This window comes from Dromiciops gliroides, chromosome 5 (genome assembly GCF_019393635.1).
Source record: "Dromiciops gliroides isolate mDroGli1 chromosome 5, mDroGli1.pri, whole genome shotgun sequence".
Classification (NCBI taxonomy): Eukaryota; Metazoa; Chordata; class Mammalia; order Microbiotheria; family Microbiotheriidae; genus Dromiciops; species Dromiciops gliroides.
This window is the reverse complement of record NC_057865.1, coordinates 175,439,127-175,452,402: the sequence shown is the minus strand read 5'-3', so window position 1 is coordinate 175,452,402 and position 13,276 is coordinate 175,439,127. Positions and strand designations below refer to the sequence as shown.

The window sequence follows — 13,276 nt, the reverse complement described above, 5'->3', positions numbered from 1 at the left end:
TTTCCATCTACTTGCTATGTGTATATGTATATAGATTTTATGTATGTAAACCTATATATAGAATGTTATCTATAGGATCTATATATAGGAAATCATTATGTCAGGAAATAGGGATGGTTTTATCTCTTAATTTATGTTCATGCTTCTAATTTATTTCATTAATCTTATTCATTTAATTCATTATTATTTTCATTCATTTCATTATTCATTCAAATTAATTTCATTAAGCTTATTATTTCATTAATCTATTTCTTTCATATTGAAAACTATATCAAATAACATCCAGGAAAGGGGAAGGAAAGATCATTACTTTACTTCTGTATTTATTGGGAAAGTTTCTAGTATTTTCCCATTATAAGTAATGCTAGCTTTGGGTATTACAAACACATAACATTGTCTCTTCACTCTCCTTTATTCTCCTTATTCAATGAGTTGCCAAATCTTGCCACTTCTACCTCCCTGGCCTCTCTTGAATCTGGTTACCTCTGTACACTCACACATGCGTATACATCTATACACTGACATATTTAAAATAGTCTCTACAGATATATGCACACATATATTTATTCACATATTTATTTACATTTTCTCCCATTAGATCCTTCAGGGTAGGAGCTGTTTTTTTTTAAATCTTTGTCGTATCCTAAGTACTTATCATTGTATTTGACATAGTATAAATGCTTAATTGATTGGCTGGCTGGTTGATATAGCTTAAGAGCACAAAACATTGGTGTAGATTGTTTATTTCTTAAAGCTTAATTTAAAATGAAAGATAAATACAATTGACAAAGTCAATGAACAAACAAAAGAATTGCAGTGAAAAAAGGAAATAACTTCATATATAATCTTAGAGATGGAAGAGACCTCAGAAGCCAATGAATCCTCATTGAATCCAATCTACAAGTTCCTTAACTTGTAGCTAGATTTACTATGAATGCTTCCAATTAGAGGGAATCAAGAACCTCATGAAGCAGCTGAATCCATTTTGAAGCAGTAGTTTTTATAATGTTCTTCCTTATATCAATGATTACTGCTATGTAACATAATTTTAGTTCTGAAAGTGCTGCTCTCCCTTCATTCCTGCATTTTTTTCCCCATTATATCCCTTAAAATTCTGGACTTTTCATGTCTCTATAAATTTTATTATTTTATCTAATTCTATAAAACATGTCCTTGTCTGTTTGATTAGAATAACATTAAATCTGTAAATTAATTTAGGTAATATTGTTTTCATTATAATTGCATGACCTATCCATGGGTATTGAATACCCAACCAATTATTTAAATTATTCTTTATTTCTTTTAAAAAGAATGTTTATGGGGCAGCTAGATGGCACAGTGGATAGAGCATCGGCCCTGGATTCAGGAGTACCGGAGTTCAAATCCGACCTCAGACACTTAACACTCACTAGCTGTGTGACCCTGGGCAAGTCACTTAACCCCAATTGCCTCACCAAAAACAATAACAAAACAAAAACAAAAAGAATGTTTTACAATTGTTGAGTCATTTCAGTCATGTCTGACTTTCATGACCCCATTTGAGGTTTTCCTGGAAAAGATCCTGGAGTGGTTTGCCACTTCCTTCTCTAAGTTCATTTTATAGATGAGGAAACTGATGCAAACAGGGTTAAGTGACTTGCCCAGGATCACCCAGCTAGTAAGTGTATAAAGTCGGATTTGAACTGAGGAAGATGAGTCTTCTTGACTTCAGGCTTGGCACTCTATCCACTGTGCCACCTAGCTGCCTTGTGAAATACAGCATTAATTATTCTTTAAAAGTTTGATAGCATTCATCTCTAAATCTAGGTTATGTTTTCCTTACATTGCTCCAAAATCTGTGTCCTTATAAGCTTCATGCATTGATCCTAATTCTGCTTTCTAGAACTACCCTGAATAAATCTATGTATTTGCCCACATGAAAACGAGTCCTTTAAATATTTAAAGACATTTTGCATACCTTTTAAATTACCTATTCTCCAGACTAACCAACTTCAATTATTCTTTACATGATAACAGTTCTAAAATCTCAGGTCACTGCTCTAAGTTTTGATTTGTCAAAGTCCCTTTTAAAATGTAATGATTTGGGGGCAGCTAGGTGGTTCAGTGGACAAAGCACTGGCCTGGACCTGAGTTCAAGTCCAGCTTCAGACACTTGACACTTACCACTGTGTGACCCCAGCCAAATCACTTAACCCTCATTGCCCCACAAAAAAAACAAACAAAAAAAATGTAATGATTAGAACCCATCAAAATAGTCCAGATATAATCTGATCACACAAAAGTACAGTTGAACTGCTTTTACCCCCTTTCCTCTGAAATATATGTGTAATATTGCAGCCTAAGGTCTAATTATAATTATTTTGATAATCATGTTGAGTCATAATGAGTTTGAAGGCAACCAGTACTATTAGGTCTTTCTTCATGTAAGTTACTGTCAGACAAGGGTTTTTCCCTTCGATATGTAAAGCAACAATAATTTTTGTGCCCAGAATAATAGGTAGGAAAGATGGGAAGAGGGCAAGGGTTTCAAAACAGAAATCCTAGGGCACCGGCATAAACGTTGGGTCATGCAGGATCTCACCCTTGTTACTGAATAGCTCGTTTCTAGTCCTACCCCAAAAGCATTTTTTAAATGTCTTCTTTGTGCTAGGCACTGTGCTAAACGATGGAAATATAAAGACTAAATTTAAAAACAGCTCCTACCCTCCAGGAACATGCATTCTTCTGCAGTATCTGGAGGAGAAAGAGAATACTATACCACATAAACAGATAGGTATATACACAACTTGAGGAAGTAGATAACCTAACTAAAGGGATAAGAAAAAGATTCCCATAAACTTGAACTGAAGGAAGAAGCAAGTTTCAAAGTCTGAAGAAAGCTAGGAATTCTAGAAGGAAGAGGTGAGAAAGGTGTACATGTAATTCATGTATCATGGCATTAAGAGATGACATGTATCATGCCATTACTTGGATAGAAAATACAGAAAAGGAGAGCAGCTAGGTGGCTCAGTGGATAGAGTACCAGCCCTGGATTCAGGAGGACCTGAGTTCAAATCTGGACTAAAACACTTGACACTTACTAGCTGTGTGACCCTGGGCAAGTCACTTAACCCCAATTGCTTCACCAAAAAGACAAACAAACAAAAACCAACAACAAAAGAAAATATAGAAAAGGTTAATACAGAAAAATGTATAGCTTAATCTTGTCTCTCCATAATTTTTTGAGTTACTAGCAGTTTTAATTTTTCAGAGATTGTGGTGTGCAATGATTTATAATGTGTTATACTATCACTGTTCTCTATCACTGTGACTTCCCTTTCCTTGTCTATATTTATTGTCTATTAGAATATAAACTTAAGGACAGGGGCAGTATCTGTACTTTGTATTTGCACCTGCAGTGTTAAGCACGTACTAGATGTGTTTTCTTTCATTCAGTCAGCCAGTCATGGTGGTGGTGAGCACCTTTGGCAAGTATGCCTCTTCCAGTTTTAAGCTTCCCCTAACATTAGTAATCATCACTTTTTAATAAATCACTTAATAAATATCTGTGACATAAAATGGATGTTGACTTCAAGTGATCATATTTAAATTTTAAAGGACAAAAATGGAATGATTCATAACTTTAGAAATAAAATTCTTGGTGTTTAAAAAGATAAATTATGGAGTTATCTGATATTAAGGCAATAAAACCTACTTCTCAGTGCTAAAATATACTCAAAAAAAATCTCTGAAGACTGTATTACTGAAATTGCTGAGGGACAAAAGTCATATTATTAATAGGCTTCACTGAGCCATCAATTTGGTAGACCACTAGGAGTCCTTTTAATTCTAAAATTCTATAATTCTATGGCTCTCACATCTGTTTCTCAATAGTCTAGCTATTGGCCAGCCATGAACTGATGAACAAGTTCTGGACCTACCATCCTAGCTGGAGGATCAATGCAGAAGATGGCCTGAAGCACAAATACTTCTGAGAAAACCCTCTTTCCATCAAACCTTCCATGTTTCCCATGTGGCCAGCCTAGAGTGAGCAGCAGAGGGACCTGATCTTGTGTAGGAAGCCAGAATTGTCACCTTTTGGAAGTTGTTGCTTACCACCTAGTGCTGGATCACAGATCCTGGGTGGATAGAAAAGGGGACTTGTACTTAAGAGTGACATTTCAAGGTAAGCATCCATTGGAAGCCCTAGTATATGTGCTGAGCAAGGAAAAAGTACAGAAGCACACAGCAGCTATTTAATCTGATCCATGGAGTGGAGCAGAGTGGGAGTAGAAGGGATGTCTTTCAGTTTCAGCCCACAGGTCAGCCTCAAGCCTGCAGTGGAATAACCAGCTCAGAAATCCCAGACCAAGGGAATCCTATAGTCTTTTCATTCTGCACCTGAAGGGCTTTACAGGTGACTAATTCTATTTGTAACCTACTAGATTTTCTCCTATTGTATACTCTCATTCTCTTCCCCCTCTGATTGCAGTTTCTTCTGGAGCTGGATCTCAAAGCACCTCATCCTTTTCCTATGATGGGCAATTATTGATGCTTATGGGGTTGTCTGCCGTGGGCCAGGTAGGTCAGGGTTTTACAGCACTAGTGCTTCAGGATTTTCTGCTGCTGGTATAGCTGCAGCTTTTGCTCTTAAAGGGCTACAGAGGCACTGATTGACTCAAAGTAAATTTTCCCAACTTGGAGTCAGTTTGCTGACTTGAAGGTTTGCAGAATGCTTTAAATATATTAATCTATTTGATACCCACAACAACCCAATGAGGGAGGTGATATTTTTCTCTTTTGCAGATGAGAAGACCAAGTCACAAAGAAGTAAATTGATTTTCCCAGGGTCAATAGCTAGTAAGTATCTAAGACACTTCCTAGAGAAACACTCTATCCAAACAGAACTAGTTCTTTTCCCCAAAACCCTCTTCCCTTCCCTACTTCCTGTCTTAAGGATACTACCAACCTCCAAGTCACTGAGATTCACAATCTCAATGTCATCTTTGACAGCTCTCTCACACTAACTCCATATATTCAGTTTTATTGCCAAGTCATTGTTTCTATCCTCACAACATTTCTCATATATGCCCCCTTATTTCCACTCATGCAGGTTCTCTTTATCTCACATTTGCACCACAGTAATAGCCTTCCTGCCTCTGGTCTCTCCCCACTACTCTCTACTGAGTTGGCAAAGTAATTTTACTAATATTTAAGTCTGATCAAATTGCCCATGGCTCCCTATTACTTCCAGGTAATAATATGAAATGCTTTATTTGACATTTAAATCCCTTCACAACTTTGCCCCTTCCTACCCTTCCATAGTCTTCTTACATATCACTCCCCTCTCTAAATTATATGATTCAATGACATTGGCTCTCTTGATGTTTCTTTATATGACACAATCCCAGCTTCTGAAACCGAGGCCGACACTTCTTCTGGACTCAAGTTCCAGGCCTTCTACCTATGCCTGCCTGCCTCCCTCCTCTCTGTTTCTCTCTTTTTCCCTGTCTCTTTCTCTCTCATTTTCTTCCGCCTCTTCTATCTCTCTCTCTTTTTCCTCCTCTTTCTCCTTATCTTTATACAGAGAAGCAGAATCTGTCATGTCAGCAGTCTTTCACAGTGAATAAATCCGTGTTTCCAGAGAAATAAAAGACAAAAAATTTACCCATTAGCTTTTATCTATAATACAGTTAACAAGCTACAGAGAATATTCTTCCACCAGAAGAGTGATTTAGTGGTAAAAGAAATACCTGTAATAGGTGTTCTGTTTTTCAGCCTATCCACCTCCATAATAAAGTCATCTTTAAAAAACAGGAATCCAATAATTGAGAACAAGTAGACGAGGATGAGAGCAAGGACAGCAGTCAGAATAATGGAGCGTCCATTCCGGGTGACACTCTTTATAACATTGAGCAAAGTCTCTTCTCTGTACACCAAATCAAAAAGCTAAAAACATAATAGAATGAGAGAGGAATAAATAAACATAAGAAAAGAATATAAACAGTAGTTAGAATCATCCTATCTAATCCTAGGGAAAATATTGATCTAAAATATTTTATATATGGGATAGTATAAGAAATTGTAATATTTTCCCTTAAGAATAAATAAAACAGGGGCAGCTAGGTGGCACAATGGATAGAGCACCGGCCCTGGATTCAGGAGGACCTGAGTTCAAATCCGGCCTCAGACACTTAACGCTTACTATCTGTGTGACCCTGGGCAAGTCACTTAACCCCAATTGCCTCACCAAAAAAAAAAAAAAAAAAGAAGAAGAAATAAAACAATAAACTCATGATAATATACCAAATTGGTTTGATAAACAATCTAGTAAACTGAGAAAGAACATAGAAAACTATAACAATCCTAATGTTGGATTTAAATAAATTATGTTTTGTACCCAAACAAAAGAGTATTTTTTAATTTGTTATGTATGCTTATGAAGTATGTTATATAGTTAAAAGAGAGAATGCATGGCTGTATATAGAAATGACAGATAATTAGCAAATTAATTCATTATAATGTTGTGTCATTTCCACTCAACAGGGTTTTTTAACTGATATCTTCATAGTAATTTTATACATGAAAAAATATAAAAAATTTTATACACCTGAATTATTGTTATGAACTATAAGACTTAAACGATTCAAATAAATTTGTAAGATACTAATACCTTTCCTTGCAAAGTTCTATAGAACTTTCTTCTATTCTATCATAGAATCCCTCTAAATGGAAAAGGGAGTATGAATTTGGCAATAAACACAATTCAAACAATTATTTAGCATAGACTATGTGTAAATCACTGTGCTAAGGCAACAGAATACAAAAACAAATCACTCATCAAATAAATTCAGCACAGGGAGGTAGAGTACTTTATTGCTTCTTAGAACTGAATAGTTGAAACTTCTATTGTAGTTTCTAAGAGAAAAGGACCCTCATGAAAAGAAGAGCTCCTATTATTGTTCTGTGAGTATCCATGACTTGGAAAGATTGTCATGCCCTAACAAAAAAGAAATAGAAACAGATGATATAGAAATAGCTATCAATATGTATATGATATAGGTATATGTGTACATGTGGAAATGTATAGAGGCAGAAATAAATCTAAATCATATGCACATCTATAAATAAGAGAGAGTATTATGTACGTAGATCAGGCACTGAAATTTTTAGAGATACTCACCAAGAAACTGTAGAAGAACTCGTGGACAAAAAGACCAAGCATGCAGACCAAGACATATGCTACATGGTAGAGAAAGGCCACATCCATGATGACTGCTCGGTAGCCACGAGTGAATGTTCCACGATTTCCAACGAAGCTCACCAAAAATACTATTTTATTACAAAGCTAAAGGAGAGAAAAAAATAAGATCTATTGCATTCTATTAATTCCTCAAATAGATAGGAGGATATTTCATCATTTAATGACACTCTTATTTTATCTTCTTATTTCTCATTTTGTGAGTTCTTAAACAATGCTTATACATAAATATTTACACATTCTATACAGAAATATATATACATGTATGTGCAAACACACAGATACATCTCATATCCTTTGCAACTTCACATTGATAAGTGATGTGTAATACATTCATATATTGGGCTTGCAATAAACTCCAAGGAATTGCTGGGGTTTTTTAATTCTATAATTTTATTATATTGAAAGTTGTTTTCGATAAGTAAGTACAGTATTACATTATTTGGAACTTCAAAATCTATGTGCTTGGCATACTATAGATGTTAAATAAAGGTTCATTGGCAGTTCTAGTTTCCTATACAACATAGTAAAAATACCTATTCAATGAACAATTAATAAATACAGAATACTGGTGAAAGTGTGAATGCTTTGCATTTATGGAAAAGATAGCCTCCTCTTGGGTTCTGTCTCTGATACACACCCGCTATGTGACCATGGACAAATCATTTAAACTCTAAGTGTCTCAGACAATCCTCCAAGATTATTAATTACAGATGAATTATCTATCTTTATTGCCAGAGAAAGTTTTCATTCTAAGAGTTTTGCATATACAAATCACAGTTCTGAATCCTCTGCCTCTCCTCTGCTTCCCAAGCCCCACAGAAAAATACATAAGGCAGAGTGAGTAATAGTTTCTAGAGATAGTTAGGTTGTGCAGAATTTTGTTAAGAGCAATTTGCAGTTGTAGAGTCATGTCCAATTCTCTGTGACCCCATGGACCATAATGTCTATGGGTTTTTCTTGACAAAGATACTGGAGTGATTTGTCATTTCCTTCTCCAGTGATGATTAAGGCAAACAGAGGTTAAGTGACTTGCCCAGGGTCACACAGCTAGTAAGTGACTGAGGCCAGACTTAAACTTCCTGATTCCTGGCCCAAGCCTCTATCCACCGAGCCACCTAGCTGCCCTGTTAACATAAAAGTGTTATATAATTGTTATCAAAAGCACCACTATCGTCATTATTAAGTGCTAATGCCTATCATTCATTTTCTTTCTTTTTTTTTTTTTGTGGTGAGGCAACTAGGGTTAAGTGACTTGCCCAGGGTCACACAGCTAGTAAGTGTCAAGTGTCTGAGGCCAGATTTGAACTCAGGTACTCCTGACTCCAGGGCTGCTGCTCTACTGCGCCACCTACCTGCCTCTATCATTCATTTTCTAATGCCCATTTCTTAGGAATCATCTGCAATGGGAAGGTCAATTTTTTTTTAGACAACAGTAATAGTGATTCCCACAAACTGAAATGACAGCTCACAAATACCCCTACTATGACCAAGGCAAAGAATATAACTACCTCCTTTCCTACCTTTCTTATACATCTATTCTTTCAAGGTTGCTTTTAATATTTTTAGTATTAAGGAAATACTAAAGGTAGAAACACAACATGAAATAAAATCTTTTTAAAACTTCTAAATCGAGACAACAAAATTGTTAATTAAATATTTATTGTAATTAGCATGTCAATTTTATTGGATTAATAATATATTTGAATTATATTTTATTATTTTGGAATTTTTGTGTAATAACTATGTATAGCACATTTATATCCATTTTATAGGACTCATAAGAGGTGGTATGGTGGAAACAATAATGAAATGAGAATCAGGAGGTTTAGTTTCTAATCCCAGCTTTGCCCCTTAGTTGCAATTTTCCTTTAATAAGTTGACATTTTCCTGGACCTTTTTATTCTTCTCACAAAATGAGGGGGACGACAATGTTTAAAGTTCCTACCAGGCCTAAGATTCCTCTTTTTTCTATGCCATGCTTAGTAGTGGACAGAAATTTTGAAGTTACAGAAGGGCCTAATTCCATTTTTTTTCAGCAGACATTCTTTGTGCAAGCTGCTTTAAGAATAAGAACATAAATTGAAAAAATAATAAATTAATGGGCATATCTGTATAAGGAGGAATCATTGTAGTACTGTTATATGCAATTCAATATTTAAACTATAAAATGTGTAATAATACCTCAACCAAATTTATAGAAACCAAAAGCTGGAAAAATAGAAACTGTATATAAGCTATAAAATATGAGGTCCTACAAAAGATGGAGAATAGTAGATATTTGTTTTTATTAACAATGAAAGTAAATCAACATATAAAGCTTTGAACAAATAACTATATGCATTACTCTCATCCTCTACTAGGATCCTCCAGCATCTCCCTGTGGCCTGGAAGTCAGCCTGGGCTCATGAAGCCTATGAAGGAAGTCCTGGATACAATTCACAAAGTTGGCAGAGGCATGATAAAGTAGCAGTGAGGACTTCAGCTTTCCAAAAATCTGCTGTAGCTTTCATTGTGAAAAGCAGAGCACCTGACAAAGATCTGACATGCTTTAATGCTATTTCAGTCTTTGAAAAGGAGCAAAATCAGTAAGGGAAATTACTAGTCTGGACCTGAATCTAACGAACATTGAGGACAAAGTTAGTGGGATAGAAATCATGAATAGCTTAGGGGGAACTGATCGTGCCATCTTCTGATAAAGAAATGGGGAGGAAAACTGGTATAATATATGTGATATACACTCTGAATTCAAGGAAAATGTTCAAATAATTTTTAAAATTATGGGTAAGACTCCAGAGTTCTAAAATTATACAGGAGAGGTTTCCTCAAGAGATCTAGTATGTTTTTAAAAACAAAATTCTGAACACATAAATGATTCAAATGTTGGGAAAAGATCAACTTATGGTTAAAATAAACATGTAAAAGGCAGATAACTGATGCTGACTAAAAGAGAAGGTCATAATCCTGAAGAACAGTGTTAATGTGAGAATGATCAGGCCCACAATAAGCTAGAGCTAGTGATGAATGCAAAGGACAACAACAACAAAGAGGGCATTTTAAACATTAATTCAGTCATATTAAGTCCCTAAAATTCAATTGCTCTCTTTATTTAAGGGGAGAGTAATATTTCAGAAGACTGACATGAAAATAAAAGTAAAACCGATACAGAGAATAGGCATGAACAAAGCATGAGCCAAGTATATCTAGGAGGAGCATTCCCATTGGTCCTTCCCCTGAGGGAACATCTGGCTCACTCACTATGGACACCTATAGCACACAACAACTTCACCAATTTGAGCCAGGAATGCACTCTAGAATTCTATAAAGGTATATTATTTCTAAAGCATGGTAATATGACCTTTGCACAACAGTCATTGATCCTTCTTACTTTTCTCTTGCTTGAAATAACTCCATCTTTTGCAGCATTTGAAAGACATATATCTATATTTGGCAATATTTTCACCAAATTAAATTATAAACTAATATGAACCTTTTAGCTTTCAGAAGTCTGTAAAGAAGATAAGGAAAGAAACATCTGAAGAAGCAGCCATTGTTGATAGAGCTAATTAAGAAATGGGACCAACTAAACAATTTCAAGTGCCCAAAATTATAGCTTTGGTATGCGTTTATTTTTCCTTTCTCTTCAGCTTTTTTTCTTAAAAAAATTTTCTTGACACTATGAATTTTATTTGACCCTATGGATATTTCAGGGCTTCATTAATTCAGTCATATTAGGTCCCTAAAATTCAATTGCTCTCTTTATTATAACATTAATAATTTTATTCTATATCTATGTGATAATTCACATTTTTCCCAAGTATTTTGATATCTCACCTTCTTAATCTTTACAACAGCTCTGTTATATAGGCACAGAAAATGTTATTATTCCCAATTTACTGATGAGGGAACTAAAGTTTCTTACCTCAAGAAAGAAGGAGTTGCCCAGTGTCACTTAGTAAGATTACAGGAAGTAGAGACCAGATATTATATTTGCTTGTCCAGTGTTTTTTATTCCACTAGAGTACACTAACCCCAACTGTGATATCTCTACTCTGCTATTGATAACTGCTCACATTTTGTCCTTCTTTTCATAAATTAATAAAAATTACTCAAGGATTTTAAACTCTGTAAAGTTTTATTTTACAATAAGAAAAAAGTAATGGTAAATTTGTAATGTATACTTTTGTGTCACATACCAATATAATACTTTTATGACCAAATTATACCTTTAGGGTTATAAGAGAACTAAAAAAAATAGACATACATATTTCAATTTTCCTAAAATTTCACATTTTTCCTGCCTCCCCCTTGGGAGAGCAAAAGTCTTTTCCATGATTAGAAAGTTATCAGTAACTGTGGGGACCAATTTTTAATTGGGGAGTGCTAGCTAAGCGGCTCGTCGCAATATTGGGGCAAGGAAGGAGACCGGCAGCCTCCCTCAAAACAGAACAAGATTTATTTTAACAAGAACGAACTTTAGAAAAACACACAAACAGGATCAGTAGGATCAAGTGAAAGGAAATAAAATAGGGAAAGGGAAATTATAATACCTGAAAAAATGCCACCGCCCAGGAATCAGCTGAAAATAGGCAGCAGAACGCCTGTCGCTTTTTAGCTTCCACCTAGAATGCCCCATTCACCTCCCCCAAACCTAGAAACACCCCACACAGCCCCAGCCAATGGGATGGCCGCTCTGACAGTCACATGACTGCCCTCACTAGGCTTCCAATCATTATAATTTTGCCAGGCCCATGTAGGCGTCGGCGAGTGGTGATGACATGAGGTGCCAGAGCCCTGGCAACGGCTACAACCAGTGGGTGGAGCACCGTGCGGTTTGCAGAGTCCCAGGCCAGTGCTCGCCGAGGCATAAAAACCTCAAATAACAATTAATCCTTTACATAACATTACATCTTTAATTCAACAAGGTTTTATTCTGTTTAATAATTAATATTAGAAATATGAACATTATCTTTGACATTTGCCTTTCCCCTACATCTAGTATTTAGTTACCAATACCTGCTGATTCTCTCTTGGCAAAATCTCTCATTTGTTGCCCTCCTCTCCTACTAGAGGGCCGCATTACCATTTGCCTGGATTTCTGCAATAATCTTATAATATTGATTTGAGTTTTTATTTTCTCCTCTATCCAGTTCTATCTTTTAAATGGCTGCTACAGTAACTTTGTCATGCATACATCTGGTTATCACATCTCTGCTCAAAAATTAAATGGTTCTCTATAAAATAAAACTGAATTCTTTTTTAAGTGTTCAATGCCCTCCAGAGCACACTGCCATGATAATTTTCCTAGTTGTATCTTATTAATTTGAGACGCATGCCATTGGAGCATTTTATAGAGAGTGGGAGTTTATCCTCACTGCCACCCAGGCATGACAACCTTTGGAATCTTATTAATTGTTCTACTTTACTCTAATTGAACAGGCTCTCCTACCTTTGTGCATTTGCCCATCATGTTTGCTTTGCTTGTATGTGTTGACTCCCTCTTTTCACATGTTAAATTATTATTAATCCTTCAAAGTCCAACCCACATACTCTATCCCTTCATGAATCTTCCATGATCTCTTTGATAAAGACCATCTCTCACCAGGCCTCATGTGGTACTTTGTTCTCAAAATTTCTAATACACTTATTATCATGAGAAGATAATGGGATTTGGCAAATTCCCAGGGGCCCCACCTGAAGATTGATTTGGAATTGATTGAATTGGATGAGACTGACAGAGACTGACTGAGAACCTACTTAAGGTTGATTAAATCGAGACTGCACCTGGCTAGCCCTGAGTGGGGTGTTGTTCTCAGAGGCTGTGGACTATGACATCAACATGAGACCACCCTCAACCAATCAGCTTGAAGGACCTCCCCATCCGGGGGAGGGAGACAGGAAGTAGGAAGGGAGGTTGGCTCCCTGGCTCTGGGCTCTTTCATTCCAGAACCTCGGGTTGGTGGCAGAGGGAAGGAAAAGGAGTCCATTCTGAACCCTAGGATAGATAGGCTTTGGCTCTCTTTCTGAACTCCACGT

The 13,276-nt window shown here is 36.0% G+C and overlaps 1 protein-coding gene across 1 annotated transcript in view; it reads right to left on the bottom strand.

Moving 5' to 3' along the window:
* The window catches only part of ITPR2 (inositol 1,4,5-trisphosphate receptor type 2), a 511,835-nt gene that overhangs the window by 75,330 nt on the left and 423,229 nt on the right, over positions 1-13,276 (bottom strand). The window contains exons 50-51 of the mRNA XM_043966319.1: positions 7,163-7,327; positions 5,733-5,928 (exon numbers count right to left, since the gene is read on the bottom strand). Coding sequence (XP_043822254.1) covers positions 5,733-5,928; positions 7,163-7,327 — 361 coding nt within the window. The remainder of the gene's footprint in view (positions 1-5,732; positions 5,929-7,162; positions 7,328-13,276) is intronic.